At 35.1% G+C, this 15,571-nt stretch overlaps 2 protein-coding genes across 3 annotated transcripts; both read right to left on the bottom strand.

Moving 5' to 3' along the window:
• Positions 1–682: 682 nt before the first annotated feature.
• Positions 683–4,515, bottom strand: LOC112784452 (GDP-mannose transporter GONST1). Of its 2 annotated transcripts, XM_025827655.3 has the most exons (9): positions 3,794–4,515; positions 3,557–3,696; positions 2,737–2,866; positions 2,460–2,558; positions 1,885–2,039; positions 1,567–1,683; positions 1,219–1,316; positions 1,066–1,130; positions 683–980 (listed from the first exon to the last, which is right to left on the bottom strand). In XM_025827655.3, exons 1-8 carry the CDS (start codon positions 3,989–3,991, stop codon positions 1,072–1,074), a joined length of 996 nt encoding a protein of 331 aa, XP_025683440.1. In that variant the 5' UTR covers positions 3,992–4,515; the 3' UTR covers positions 683–980; positions 1,066–1,071. The 2 variants fall into 2 exon arrangements, with proteins under 2 accessions (XP_025683440.1, XP_025683439.1); XM_025827654.3 differs by having other exon boundaries at positions 683–1,130.
• A 3,626-nt stretch (positions 4,516–8,141) lies between these two features.
• On the bottom strand, positions 8,142–13,046 carry LOC112786168 (uncharacterized). The gene is made up of 6 exons (XM_025829575.1): positions 12,216–13,046; positions 10,388–10,603; positions 10,073–10,288; positions 9,400–9,851; positions 8,636–8,790; positions 8,142–8,560 (listed from the first exon to the last, which is right to left on the bottom strand). Exons 1-6 carry the CDS (start codon positions 13,044–13,046, stop codon positions 8,142–8,144), a joined length of 2,289 nt encoding a protein of 762 aa, XP_025685360.1.
• Between the last annotated feature and the right edge of the window lie 2,525 nt (positions 13,047–15,571).

Below are 15,571 nucleotides of genomic sequence, written 5' to 3'. Positions count from 1 at the left end.
GAAAATTTCATTAATGATTCAGGCCTCTTTGTAATTATTATAAACTTTGGGTGAGAATATAAATTCACAAACTAACTTGTACGATTGCACAACAACCACACATTTAAATCATTTTAAAATATCCTTTAAGAACCACTTATACTCTCACCACCATAGCCAAATCCATGAAAAATAATACTGTTATCTAGGAAAAAAGTTGTGTAATAATATTAGATGTTTCAATCCACCATGTTTTTTGAAGATAACTGTGAAACATACTCAATTTTTCTATTAATATATTATAAGAGAAAAACCCAAATCAGTCTCTGACAATTACCTCGAAAGACAATGAGGCCCCTGACAAAAAAAAACCCCAATTCGGCCCCTGACAAAAAAAAAATCCAACCCGGCCCCTGACAATTACCTCGAAAGGACAACGAGGTCCCTGTGTCAAAAAAAAAATCAATATTATTTTTTTTGGCACAAGGGCTAATCAGTCCCAAAAAAAATTATCAGGGGCCGGATTGGGTGTTTTTTTTTTCCTGGGGACCTCGTTGTCCTTTCGAGATAATTGTCAGGGCCGGATGGGGTATTCACTCTATTATAAATAGCCAGATAAATGGAAAAAGGTAAATGATATAGTAGTAGAATAACAATGTGTCACATTAACAAGAACGAAAAAAGGAGAGAAAGTTCAAACGAATGAAATATTAACCACCTTTTGATTTCCCTGAGAATTTTCAATCATATCAAACAAATCGTAACGTGATAATACAAGGATACAATGGAAGTTCTTTATGGTACAAGAATCAATCAAACTCAGAAAGGTTAGTCACATTTTTTATTTCCTTTTTTTTCTCTTTTCCCAAAGCTTCTCCATCCACAAATCCTTGATGGAATGGCAGTGATGATGAACCATCCAACGCCGCCGAGTAGCTTTTTCTCCAACACCATCAACTCTTTGACAAAACCTCACAGCTATACATGGATTGAACTTCCAACTTCACCCAAAAAATCAAATTCTATAACTGGGGAATGAATGCTTCCTTCTAGTACAAACTTAACTATAGGATTCTATGGTTCTACCTTTTCTCAGGATTGCGATCTCTCCCGGATTTTGGCCCTCGCAAAAAACACTCCAGCCAAAAGACCTACGAATTCCACACACATTTCAGCAGCGAAACAAAACAAAATACAGAACTATCATAATAATAATGCAAATGTAAACAAAGAACTAACCAAAGAAAATGCTAGCAGAATTCTGCAAACTAGTTGGAACATGAAACAGAAGGATGCCTGCAACTGAAAGTGGGATCTTATTCAACGAACCTACAAGGCTGCAAATGGCATACCGCCAATTAGTTACGTCAACATACTAACAGCTCCAATCAATTAAAACAGACACACTTCTGGCATTAAGGATTCAAATCTAGACAACAACAAACTACTGTTTCACAATTATTCCTAACCAGTCTGAGTTTTAAATTTTAACAAGTTGAGTTTGTCTTTTATTCTTTTATTTTTCAAGAGAGTACTACAGTTGACTTTATGGCTTGTCGGCAGCGAAACTAAAACGAAATATAAAACCTGTAAGTCGTAGCCCCTGTCTGATGAAGAAACCACATGGATGAGAAGCTAATTCCTAGACCCAAAAAGCCGCTTAAGGTCATCACCAGCCAAAAGCTAGGTAATCTCAGAAGTGGCCTGTCAATTGAAATACCAAAAATTTAATAAGATATGCAGAAAAATAGCACCGTATAAAGCACCTTCCGGAGATTCAGATTGCAGATATGTGTATTTGTATAAAGAAACACAACACAAACACAAAGCGAACGAAAACTTAGGATGCGATACAATAGTTTCGAGTCATGCAAAGATAAGAGAAAAAATAGGAGAAAAACTCACGTTGTTAAGAGATAATCCACCTCATTGAAAACCAAAATCAGGAAAATTCCCAAAGGCATTGAAAGGGTGTTGTTCAACAAGACCATCGAGAATTCATTTAAGTCTCCAGATTTAGTAACTTGCTTTGCTGTATCCATGACCCTTCGTAGGGTCAGCTGCAGCAATAAAATAAAAAACAACCAAATAATCAGCAAAGTTGACTAAGCCAACAATCGGCGCTATCTACATTTATTCATGAGAAAATTCTAAATGATTCTTTTAAAAGCTCCCCTGTTAAAAGGAGAACCAAATGACCCTTAAAAATCAGGAAATCTTTCCAATGCAAGAAGGGATAGTTGAAAAATGGTTTGCTTTTGAACAGAAAAGGTTTGATTGCATAAATTGGTTACTTCACTTCACCTACACTGAAGTATACCATATCAAAACACATTAAAAAAAAAATTTAAAATATAGGCAGCCTAATCTATTACAAGCATTAGTGGCTGATTTCACAGCTTGATCCTGTGACCTTGAGGTTGCATGAAAACAAGGAAGATTACAATGGTGAAGTTGAATTCACAAAATGAAATACTCACAGAATATGATGCTGTTAAGAAACAGTTTAATGTCTGCCAAGCATAGCCAGTTGCGTTGAAAGAGAGATCAGTAATCCCCCCAGTCACTGCTGAAATGATCTGCAAGAGGAAAGGGAATCACGTTGAAGAAAGAGGCACCAAGTGCTAATCAGACTGATCACTATTTTTGTTCTGATTAAAAAAATTATCTCCTATTATAGTGATTACATCGTTTGACAATTTGAACGGAGAAGATATCGGCAATAATAATGGTTGTGGGAGATGCATGCAAACATACCATTAAAAAAAGGGCAGTCCAGACTCTGTTGTCATGTTGCTTATTGAACAAGTACATCTCACCAAGTGCAGTTATAACATTAGTAACATTCTTCAGGACTGTCACCATGGCTACATTAATGTATTTCAAACTGCACATAAACAAATCATGATAAGCAAAACAATGCTACTAAGCAAGAGAGACTCTGTTGCAACCTCAATATGTAATCTAGATTACATATTTCACAACAAAAAGTTAGCATCCTTTATGATTTTGAGAATCTCCGGATAAGAACAAAATTTTCCTTGCACTATTTTCATTTCATGACTATATTGCTTTACTCATTCAAACAAAATTTCTCCGAGCTTATTCGGCAAAATAAAACAACCAAGCCTACTCCCATTAGGTAAGGTAGACTACATAGTTCAAGTGATCCCACAGATCATAAACCATACTAACATTTAACTCACTAACAATTAAATCTGATAATTTTTCCTATGGTTTTCTTGTTCTCCCTCATGTCTAATTATTGAAGTATTCTCTATCTGATCAATGATTCTATTCTCCTTACAAGGACTGTTCGAGTGTCCGTCACACGTGCCGAAATCACCTAAAGGGGAGATTCTACTGTCTTCTCTACAATTGATGCAACCAAACTTTCAATGAAATTCCCCATATCTAATAATAATAAAATAATAATAATTTGAAAAGACATATAAACGAAACATTGCTTGGTAGAAAAACCAGTCACTATATTGGAAAAAGATCAATATATTCCAATGAAGGAGGGAAGGAAAGTACTATAAATTTACAGTAGCAAAGAAAACTGAAGACTACATACCTAAACATGCTTGTAACAAGCATTCCAACAAATATAACATTCACAGGCAACCATACTTTGATCAATTTCCATGTCAAAGGTTCAGTTGAGACTAAACCAAGAAGGCTAAGTGTAGCAACAATAACCACCGAAATGAAATTCTGCATCCAAACAAACATCACCAATTACCTCATCAAACTATACAAGAAACAAAAATAATACATAAAAAGAGGAAAACATCAAGGGGAAACCAATTACCTGATACAACATCAAGGATATCCCTGCATTAAAATTGTAGCTTGAAAGCACAAACTTGTTAACCAATATCATGCCGCATGAAGAAAGGCAATAAGCAATTCCAGACAACAAAGCTTGATTGCTGAGTTTAACTCCCCTATTACTTCTTATAAACTTGCCATTTTCCACGTCGTGTTCATCATCTGTAGAAGCATTCATCTTTTGTGACCCAACTGTGGCTTCAACAAGGAGCGTTCGTACTTGTTTGCAGTGAACAAGGGCAACAAGAAGTACAACAAATCAAGATAAAAATTTCCCCTTTTCAAAAACCCGTTTGTGTTAATGATCAAAGGGAATGACCCATCACGGGTCACACCAGTAATCGTTCAAATAGCAGAGAATTAGATGAAAAAGGAGGCGAAAAGTCAAATTAGACGATTTGGGGATCAACGAACCCCAGAAATGTTTGATGTACGGAGAAAAAAGGCCGTTTGAGATTCAAAAATGGAAGCTTCTTTGCGTTTGGTGATGAAGCTGCCAACTTTTGTGGATGTGTCTTTGTCCTTTCCAAATCCTCAATAAACTGGAGATTGGCCAAAATCCACTCTTGCTTGGGTTCTTAATAGTTTTGAAATACATCATAATAATAACCTTATTATTATTATTATTATTTAACATGACCCTTTATTTAATTGAGATTTTTTTTCATATATTACCCATTTCTTGATTCCTCCAATTTCCACGAGTGTTATGGCTACTATTTGCCTTAAAGTAGAACGTTAAATATAATTAAAAATAATTTTTTAAATTTTTTTATAAAACGTGATCTTTTATTATTTAACATCTTTAATTATATATTTTCTTGTTCAACTTAAAGAATGTATGGGAAGAGTCTAAGAAATCATATTTTACAAAAAAAAAAAAAAGAAAAAAAAAAGAATCTATTCCTATTTAAAGAGCTTTGTGTTTTACACTTTTACCGTTTAGCCTCCGTAATTTCTCTAAATTAAACATCAAAACCAAAGGGAAAGGGTTTTTTCTTTTTTATATTTTTGTTTTGTTAATCATATCAGAAATTAGGCCACTTGTAAGATAGTAGTGCACTTGCATCGAATATGTTGTGCCCACCAAGATTAATGTTTCATGTCACTATTCAATTGTAACATGTTTGACCCGAAGATGTCTTATAAACGATCCAAATGAAAAAGTCAAACGTATCTTACATTCATACATTAGCAAAATATCAGAATTCCAAATTTCCAATTAAGTAAGAATGCACTGACTTTGCCTAATGAGAAACGCAAACTAATTTTCAAATGCTTCGTAAGTGTGACTTTTATCTTTTAAATTCTCAGGTGACTTTACCTTAAGCCAGAAAAAAATCGACCCCAATAATTTTGTGTGCTATTATTTTTTATAAATTATTAAATTTTATTAAATATAAAATATATTAATATATATGATACGGAACGTAAGCCAGGATAAGATGGAAGATCAAAGAAAGGGACTCCTCTACCTCAATTTGATTTTCTGATGCAACAGCTAAGAGAATCATTCTACCTCACCTGTTCACACCCAAGTTTCTCAAAAAAACTCAAAGAAAATTTCATTCATAAAATTAAGGAAAAAAAAATGGCTACCAGGTTTTAGAGAGTTTTTATACCTCTTAAATTTAAATCCATAACTCATAAGTTCACTAGAATAAAATATGGGCCAAATCATAATTGGGCCTAAAACAAACAAATAACAAAAAATAAAATAAACATAGAATAAATTCTAAGAAAGTGATGTCTCTTTTAATTCATTTTGACTAATGAGAGTTTTCAATGCATCTTGTAAAATAGTAAGACGTGTGACTTTTGATAATCATTAATCATTGTCTTGCCCAATTCTTGATGCATCTCCTGAACACATGATTTAGCCATGTTTGCAAAACCTTCTTTTATTCTCTTAGTTGTTGCTCTTGTAATTTGACCAATTGGCATATGACAGTTCTCAGTTTGTCCCATAGGGCTCGTATCATTCCCTCCCTCCTAAAAAAGATTCGTCCTCGAATCTGCATCACAAGCAAAAGGAGATAGGTCAGAGACATTAAAAGTAGTTGATACATTATACTCACATGGAAGGTCAATCTTGTAAGCATTGTTATTGACCCTTTCGAGCACTTGAAATGGACCATCACTCCTAGGGTCTAACTTGGATTTTCTTTGAGTAGGAAATCTCTCCTTTCTCAAATGAACCCATACGCAATCGCCAGGTTCAAAGATAAGTTGTCTTCGACCTTTATTCACCCGTTGGACTATCAACTTATTTTTCTGTTCAAGCGATTCACGTGCTTTCAAGTGCATTGCTTTAACCTTTTCAGCTTTATCTTCTGCATCCAAGCTAACAATATCACTCAAAGGCAAAGGTAATAAGTCCAAAACAGTTAAAGGATTAAAACCATAAACAAGTTCAAAAGGAGAAAACCAGTAGAAGAATGAATAGTTCTATTATAAGCAAACTCAATAAAAGGTAAACAATCTTCCCAAGTTTTCAAATTCTTACCAACAACAACAGCACGTAATAAGGTCCCTAGTGTTCTATTTACTACTTCAGTTTGACCATCAGTTTGAGGATGATGGTGCGGTAATTTATAACCACAAACTAACCGGTAAGTGCACCGGGTCGTACCAAGTAATACCTCAGGTGAGTGAGGGTCGATCCCACGAGAATTGATGGATTAAGCAACAATCATTGATTGATTGGCTTAGTTAGACAAACAAAAAAGAGTGTTTGAATATTCAAAGAGCATTAAAAAGTAATTAAGAATTTCAGAAAGCAAGCAGTAAATGAGCTGTGAAATATATATGGAAAAACAGTTAAGGTTTCAGAGTTATCTATTTTTCCGGATTAACTTTTCTTACTAACTATTTTAATTATGTAGGATTTAATTTATGGCAAACTATATGTGACTAGACCCTAATTCCTTAGACCTTTCTAGTCTCCTCTAAAATTCATTAACTGCCAATTCCTTGGTCAATTAATTTCAATTAGAAGCTGCATGATCAAATTACAGTTTATATGCCACAAAAACTCTAATTACCCAAAAATAAAAGAATTATATGTCACGTATCCCGTTAAATCCAGATAATTAAAATTTAGGAGAGTATGTTTTCAAGCTGTTGTTCAAGTAAAGAGTTTTTCCAAGTTATACAAAAACTCAAATAGAAAGAGGGTCATACTTCCGTTCCACCCAAATTCATAAGATAAATAGCGAAAACAATCCTTAAATTATAAATCCATACATGAATTAAAAGAGAAAAAGCAATAAAATTAATCCATAGAAATAGACAGAGCTCCTAACCTTAACAATGGAGGATTAGTTGCTCATGGTTCAGAGTAGAAAACTAGGATTGTAAAGTATGAATTGGAATAATGTTGTGTTCGAATCCCCCTGTTAACTAATTGGGATCCTTTTATATCTAATCCTAATAAATTTAAAATTCAAATTTCTAAAACTAGCATAATATCTTTTCCTATTTTAAAATAAAAATTAAAGTTTTAAATCAGAATTAATTATAGCAATCAGCACGTCTTCAATTGATGGGTGGGGACCACTTGCTTCGCAGGATCCACGCCTAACTTGGTGACGAGCTGCGCCTTACTTGATGGAGGCCTAATCCTTATGCATGCTTATTAATGTTTTGCGCCTAACTTGAAAAATCTCAAGTTAGGCGCAGCCTTGGCAGCGTGGTTGGAGAAGAAGTATGGACTATTATATATGTTGGAAAGCTCTAGAAGTTAGCTTTCCAACGCCACTGAAATCACGTTCATTGGACCTCTGTAGCTCAAGTTATTCAGGTTTGAGTACAGAGAGGTCAGGGTTGACAGCATCATTCGCCTTCTTCTTTTTTTCTACGGAAACTCCATCAAATCCAGCCAAATGCTACCTAAAATAAACAGAATTGCATACGACTCAAAGTAACATCCATAGTGGCTAAAAGATAATTATTCTTGATTAAACTCAACAAATTAAATGCAAATTCACTAGGAAAAGATAGGGAAGATGCTCACGCATCAGATGACAAGTAGTAGAGTATAATAATTTTGTGCCTAATTTACCCTATAAAACTTTCCAAAAATGACTCAAAAATTTTACGTCACGATTAGAAACAATAGTTTGGGGAATACTATGCAAACGCACAACCTCTCTAAAGAACAGATCAACAATATTTGTTACATCATCAGTTTTATGGCATGCAATAAAATGAGCCATTTTACTAAATCTGTCTACCACAACAAAAATGCTATCTCGACCTTTTTTTGTTCAAGGCAAACCAAGAACAAAATCCATAGAAATATCAACCCACGGATGCATAGGAACAGGTTAAGGGGCATACAAACCATGTGGTAAAGACTTAGATTTAGCCTGTTTACATGCAACACACTTAGCACAAAATTTTTCAACATCTCTACGCATGCGTGGCCAGTAAAAATTTTCAGATAACACATCTAATGTCTTATGCACACCAAAATGACCCATCAAACCTTCATTATGTGATTCAAGAACAAGTAAGTCCCTCGTAGAACAAGCAGGCACACAAATTCTATTACCACGAAACAGAAAACTTTCATGTCTATAAAATTTGTTAAATGCACTATGTTCACAAGAGGCATAAATAGCAGAAAAGTCAGAATCAGTGACATACAACTCCTTTAAAAACTCAAATCCCAATAACTTAGAGGTAAGTGTAGTAATCAAAGCATACCTCCAAGATAAAGCATCAGCAACGACATTATCTTTACCTTATTTAAAGGCAATCACATAGGGAAATGTTTCAATAAATTCCACCCATTTAGCATGTCTTTTATCAAGCTTACCTTGTCCTTTTAAGTGCTTCAAAGATTCATGATCCGTGTGAATCACAAACTTCTTAGGTAAGAGGTAGGGTTGCCAAACCTCTAAAGCCCGAACCAAAGCATATAATTCTTTGTCATATGTTGAATATTTACGCTGAGCTAAATTCAACTTTTCACTGAAGAAGGCAATGGCTCATTTTTCCTGCATTAAAATAGCACCTATACTAATCTCAGAAGCATCACATTCAATCTCAAAGATTTTATCAAAGTTAGGTAAAACAAGAATAGGAGTAGAACACAAACAGTCTTTTAGGGTATGAAATGCAATGTCTTGTTCCCTTTCCCATTTAGATCCAACATCCTTTTTTATAACCTCTGTGAGAGGTGCAGCAATGGTAGAAAATTTTTTTACAAATCTTCTATAAAACCCAGCTAACCCATGAAAACTTCGTACCTCAGAAGCATTCTTAGGCGTTGGCCATTCACGAATAGCCTTTACCTTTTCCTCATCAATTTCAATTCCACTCGCACTCACAACAAAACCAAGAAATATAACTCGATCAATACAAAAAGTGCACTTTTTAAGATTAGCATATAATTTTTCTTTTCAAAGCACTTCCAATACAGCTGAAACACGTGACAAGTGGTCATCCAAACAAGTGCTATAAATGAGAATATCATCAAAATAAACAACAACAAATTTACCCAAAAAGTCTCGCAAAACATGGTTCATTAGACGCATAAAAGTACTAGGGGCATTAGTTAACCCAAAAGGCATTACTAACCACTCATATAACCCATGTTTTGTTTTAAATGCAATCTTCCATTCATCCCCTGGTTTCATTCTAATTTGATGATACCCACTTTTCAAATCAATTTTAGTGAATATGCATACACCATATAACTCATCAAGCATGTCATCTAACCTAGGGATAGGATAACGATACTTTACCGTAATTTTATTGACTGCACGATAATCCACACACATTCGCCAAGTACCATCCTTCTTTGGAACTAACAAAACTAGTACAGCACATGGACTCATACTCTCCCGGATGTGACCTTTGGCTAATAACTCCTCCACTTGCCTTTGAAGCTCCTTTGCCTCTTCAGAATTACTTCTATAAGCTAGTCTATTAGGAATGCTAGCACCAGGAATAAAATTAATTTGGTGCTCAATCCCATGTAATGGAGGCAAACCACGTGGTACGTCAGTAGGGAAGACATCGGCAAATTCCTGCAACAAAGAGACAAAGCTATTTGGCAAATTTGGGTTAAGTCAGTGTCAGAGAATAAAGTATCCCTAAACCGAACCATAAACAAAGCTTTCTTGCCTATTAAAGCACTCTTTAAATCTCTCTCTTTTGCAAAGAAACACAATTTGCTCTTAACTTTCTCAATTTTTTTTGTATTTGTACTACTCTCATGACATGGACTCTTTTCTTTCTTTTCACTCACCTTTGGGCCTTTTTCTATATTCTTTTCTCTCATAGCCTCTTTTCTCTCAAATTTTTCTGTGATCTCACATCCCATGTTTCTCTTGGCATCCTGTTGAAGCTTCAACTGATCAAGGTAAACCTCCTTAGGTGATAAAGGAGCAAGAGTGATCTTGCGACCATTAAAATCAAAGGAGAATCGATTCGTGTAACCATCATGAAATGCTCGACGGTCGAACTGCCAAGGTCACCCTAATAATAAATGACAAGCTTGCATTGGCACCACATCACACAATGCCTCATCAACATACTTGCCAACAGAGAATGCAATTGTCACCTGTTTGTCAACCTTGATCTCTCCACTGTCATTCAACCACTGCAACGTATATAGTTTAGGATGTTGAACACATGTCAAACCCAATTTCTCCACCATAAGTGTACTAGCCACATTAGTCCAACTCCCGTCATCAATAATTAGACTACACACTTTTCCACCCACCAAGCATCTAGTGTGAAAAAGATTGTGGCGTTGCTCTAGACTATCTTCTTTCACCTGCAAATTCAAAGCACGTCTAACAACAAGAGATTCACCATGGACTACTGATGAGCGGATATTTTATACGCTTTTTGGGGATAATTTCATATAGTTTTGAGTATGTTTTAGTTAGTTTTTAGTTTATTTCCAGTAGTTTTTAGGAAAAATTCATGTTTCTGGACTTTACTATGAGTTGTGTGTTTTTCTGTAATTTCAGGTATTTTTCTGGCTGAAATTGAAGGAGCTGAGCAAAAATCTGATTCAGGCTGAAAAAGGACTGCTGATGCTGTTGGATTCTGACCTCTCTGCACTCAAAGTGGATTTTCTGGAGCTACAGAACTCGAAATGGCGTGCTTCCAATTGCGTTGGAAAGTAGACATCCAGGGCTTTCCAGCAATATATAATAGTCTATACTTTGCACAAGAATTGACGATGTAAACCGGCGTTCAACACCAGCCTTCTGCCCAAATCTGGCGTCCAGCGCCAGAAAAGGATCAAAAACTGGAGTTGAACGCCCAAACTGGCACAAAAACTGGCGTTCAACTCCACAAATAGCCTCTGCACGTGAATTGCTTAAAGTCTCAGCCCCAGCACACACCAAGTGGGCCCCAGCACACCAAGTGGGCCCCAGAAGTGGATCTCTGCATCATCCATCATAGTCCACTCATATTTTGTAACCCTAGGCTACTGGTTTAGTATTTAAACAACTTTTAGAGACTTATTTTGTATCTCATGACATTTCAGATCTAAACTTTGTATTCTCTGACGGCATGAGTCTCTAAACCCCATTGTTGGGGGTGAGGAGCTCTGCTGTGTCTCGATGAATTAATGCAAGTATTTCTGTTTTCCATTCAAACACGCTTGTTCCTATCTAAGATGTTCATTCGCGCTTAACTGTCATGAAGGTGATGATCCGTGACACTCATCACCTTCCTCAAATCATGAACGTGTGCCTGACAACCACCTCCGTTCTATATACGATTGAATGAGTATCTCTTAGATTCTTAAATCAGAATCTCCGTGGTATAAGCTAGAACTAATGGCGGCATTCATGAGAATCCGGAAAGTCTAAACCTTGTCTGCGGTATTCCGAGTAGGATTCAATGATTGAATGACTGTGACGAGCTTCAAACTCCGGAAGGCTGGGCGTTAGTGACAGACGCAAAAGGATAGTAAATCCTATTCCAACCGGATCGAGAACCAACCGGTGATTAGCCGTGCTGTGACAGAGCGCGTGAGCGTAGTTTTCACTGGAAGGATGGAAGGTAGCCATTGACAACGGTGATCCACCAACACACAGCTTGCCATAGGAGGACGTGCGTGCGTGAATCAGAAGACAGAGGAAAGCAGAGATTCAGAGGACAAAGCATCTCCAAAACTCCAACATATTCTCCATTACTGCACAACAAGTAACTTTTAATTTATGCTCTACTGGTTATTCATAATTCAACTGATAAACATAATTGACTTCCTAACTAAGATTTACAAGATAACCATAGATTGCTTCAAACCAACAATCTCCGTGGGATTCGACCCTTACTCACGTAAGGTATTACTTGGACGACCCAGTGCACTTGCTGGTCAGTGGTACGCGTTGTGAAAAGTGTGATTCGCAATTTGTGCTACCAACTACATACTCAACATCACCATCAGAACAATTCTCCAAAGATGGCATGCTATTATGATCAGAGTCATCACCATGATCAGAATCAGACACAATATCATCTTCTCTAATAACCATCAATCTCCTATTTGGGCAATCACTAGTATAATGACCCATACCATGACACTTGAAGCATTTAATATCTCGATGTCTAGAAGTAGCAGAAGAAGAGTTAGAATTACCTTTCTTCTTGGTAGCATCAAGCAATGCATTAGATTCAACACCCTTAATCTTTGTTGTGTCAACACTACAAGACTCCCACTTTGGATTAGCATGTGATAATCCTCTTGGTGCTCTTTTTTGTTGTTGCCTCTCCACCTTCATTGCCATACTGACCAAATCCTCCATCTCCACATAATGATGTAACTCCACCACATCAGAAATTGCTCTATTCAAACCACCCACAAATCGTGCCTTAGTAACCTCAGTGTCCTCTTCTATGTTGGTAGTAATCATAAGCATTTCCATTTCCTTATGGTAGTCTTCAACGGACTTAGAGCCTTGAGTCAGTCGATGTAACTTCTGATGCACTTCCCTATAGTAGTACGAAGGCACAAATTGTTTCTTCATGAGGCGCTTCATAAGATCCCAAGACTCTATATGGTGATCATCATTCTGCCGTCGTGTCTTCACTAGTTCATCCCACCAAAGCAAGGCATAGTCAGAGAATGCAACTGCTGCCAAACGAACCTTCTTTGCCTCAGAGTAATTATGACAAGCAAAAATTCTTTCTACCTTACGTTCCCACTCCAAATAAACTTCAGGATCATTTCTCCCTTTGAATGGTGGTATTTGCATCTTGATGGCGTTGATGTTGCTATCTTGACTTTTATGTCGAGGTGTTATAACCCCATCAGAGTCATCATCAGAAGGTACATGATTCTGACACCGATTCCGGAAAGGTCCTTGTTTAGTAATCTTGGATAGTGTCTGTGTCACCTCTTACTTCCATGCTTCCAATTCAGTCAAGCGATTAGTTAAGTGTTGAATGGCCCTTTGCATCAACTCCATGTCAACTAAAGTATCTTCGGAATGAGCTGCCATAACAATGAACCTGTAACAAAAATGTTATAAAAGGACCTCATAATCACTCGCTCACGTGTTTCACTCAAAGATGGATACTCGTGTTTATTCTCAAAATTGGCTTTTACCCTCTATTGAACTTACCATTCTTGCCTTTTACCACTCTTGAATCTCTTTGACTGTTGCACTTTAGAATTCAAATAAAAATAAAAGATAGAAAAAAATCGACGCAACAATAAGAGGAAAAGATGGACAGAATAATAAAAAGGGACAAAGACACAAAAGACAAAAAATAAGAATAATAAAAAAATAAGAATAAGAATAATAATAATATCGTATGTAATGCATTTTTTTTTTGAGATTGTTGCTTTGTTTTTTTATAAGAACACAACACTTTTTTTTTGTGTGTGTATGTTTTTTTTTTGCTTGAGTGCTACTATGTAACTTCAAAGTATGTACTTTTAAGTATGTACTCTTTTTTTTTTGTTTTTTTTTTGTACTCAAGGTGTGTTGGCTAGGGAAAGAAAATAATCCTAGGGAAAGGAATTAAAAGTCAATCAACAAGAAAAGAATAAGACATAAGGATAAAGTCACTATCCGTGGCTGGAATTTTTTTTAATTTATATAGAACATAAAAAGGGTGAACGTAGACTAATGAAAATTAATCTAATACCTGATACCAAATGATACGGAACGTAAACCAAGATAAGATGAAAGATCAAAGAAAGGGACTCCTCTACCTCAATTTGATTTCCTGATGCAACAGCTAAGGAAATCACTCTACCTCACCTGTTCACACCCAAGTTTCTCAAAGAAACTCAAAGAAAATTTCATTCATAAAATTAAGGAAAAAAATGGCTACAAGATTTTAGAGGGTTTTTATACCTCTTAAATTTAAATTCCTAACTCATAAGTTCACTAAAATAAAATATGGGCCAAATCATAATTAGGCCTAAAATAAACAAATAACAAAAAATAAAATAAACATAGAATAAATTCTAAGAAAGTGATGTCTCTTTTTAATTCATCTTGACTAATGAGAGTCTTCAATGCATCTTATAAAATAGTAAGACGTGTGACTTTTGATAATCATTAATCATTGTCTTGCCCAATTCTTGATGCATCTCCTGAACACATGATTTAGCCATGTTTGCAAAACCTTCTTTTATTCTCTTAGTTGTTGCTCTTGTAATTAGACTAATTAGCATATGACAGTTCTCAGTTTGTCCCATAGAGCTCGTATCAATATATATATATATATATATATATATATATATATATATATATATTTCAATATATAATATTTTAAAAATAACACGTATAATCTTTTGTTTTAAAATAAATATAAAATATATAAATACGTATAAAAATATTTTTTATATATTAAAATTAATTATTATACAGTATTATTTTTAATTACAAAAATAAAATAATTAAATTATTTTATATTACTTAAAAATAACTAGATTATTTATTAAAAATTTAAAAACATTATACTAGTTGATTTTTGTTAAGAGTAATTATCTAAATCAGTTCCTAAAATTTTTAAATTGGATACTTTAATTTTCCCAACTTTAGTAAGAATCAATAAAAGAAGACATGCAACTGGTGGACTTTCGCTTAGTGATCTTACAATTGGATTGACAGAATTTTAATAAGATTGGAGTGGTTGAAAATGTTTTCATGAGTACAAAATTAGGAGTACAAAATCAGGAGTACACTATAAAAAGGAAGAGTACAAAAAATAGTTGACGAGTTTTTTTGTAATTTTTTTTTTGTTCTTACTCTACTTACTGTGTTGAACTTTCTTGTTCAAAAATAATTCCCCTAACTTTTGAAATACACAAAAGCCTCTCTCAAGTTTAACTTTCGCAAAAAAATCAGTTTCTGACCTAATTTTTTGATTAATGACAAACGAAAAATATTAACATGAAAGTCTAAGTTAGCACACGTGGTAGTCAATTATTCCATCTACAAACAAACAAATTAGTCCCTGAACTCAAAACTACTTCGTTTTGGCTTTGTCCCCTTCATGTGCCTCCTTTGTCAGAGGCCATGTACGTATCACCGAAAAAACCTCCGACCTGAAGCCGCCCAATCTATTGGTCTCAAGTAGTACCAACAAGTCAATAACAATGGGTGTCAAACACTTTACACCCATAAGATAGAGATTTTTTCTTCAGTTTAAAGTCTAATTAGGTCTTCACTAGTCATCAACCCGGAGAAAATCCTTTATTACTGCGGATTTAAAAAAAAATACTCGTAGATTATCTAATTAAAAAGATTCTTAGCTTATATAG

Source organism: Arachis hypogaea, chromosome 20 (genome assembly GCF_003086295.3).
Source record: "Arachis hypogaea cultivar Tifrunner chromosome 20, arahy.Tifrunner.gnm2.J5K5, whole genome shotgun sequence".
Taxonomy (NCBI): domain Eukaryota; kingdom Viridiplantae; phylum Streptophyta; class Magnoliopsida; order Fabales; family Fabaceae; genus Arachis; species Arachis hypogaea.
The sequence above is the reverse complement of the archived record's forward strand: the minus strand, read 5'-3'. Positions and strand labels throughout refer to the sequence as shown.

What these genes read in the sequence shown, in the direction of transcription:
- LOC112784452 (XM_025827654.3), bottom strand. Translation starts at nt 3,991, where the DNA reads ATGAATGCTTCTACAGATGATGAACACGACGTGGAAAATGGCAAGTTT. An exon ending in GGACTGCCCTTTTTTTAATG is followed by an intron (nt 2,559 to 2,736) that starts GTATGTTTGCAT and finishes TTCCTCTTGCAG; the next exon opens with ATCATTTCAGCAGTGACTGG. An exon ending in GTGGATTATCTCTTAACAAC is followed by an intron (nt 1,684 to 1,884) that starts GTGAGTTTTTCT and finishes TTCAATTGACAG; the next exon opens with GCCACTTCTGAGATTACCTA.
- LOC112786168 (XM_025829575.1), bottom strand. Translation starts at nt 13,046, where the DNA reads ATGCAAATACCACCATTCAAAGGGAGAAATGATCCTGAAGTTTATTTG. An exon ending in ATGGTGATGTTGAGTATGTA is followed by an intron (nt 10,604 to 12,215) that starts GTTGGTAGCACA and finishes TTGAATTTGCAG; the next exon opens with GTGAAAGAAGATAGTCTAGA. An exon ending in ATATAGAAAAAGGCCCAAAG is followed by an intron (nt 9,852 to 10,072) that starts GTGAGTGAAAAG and finishes TCTTTGTTGCAG; the next exon opens with GAATTTGCCGATGTCTTCCC.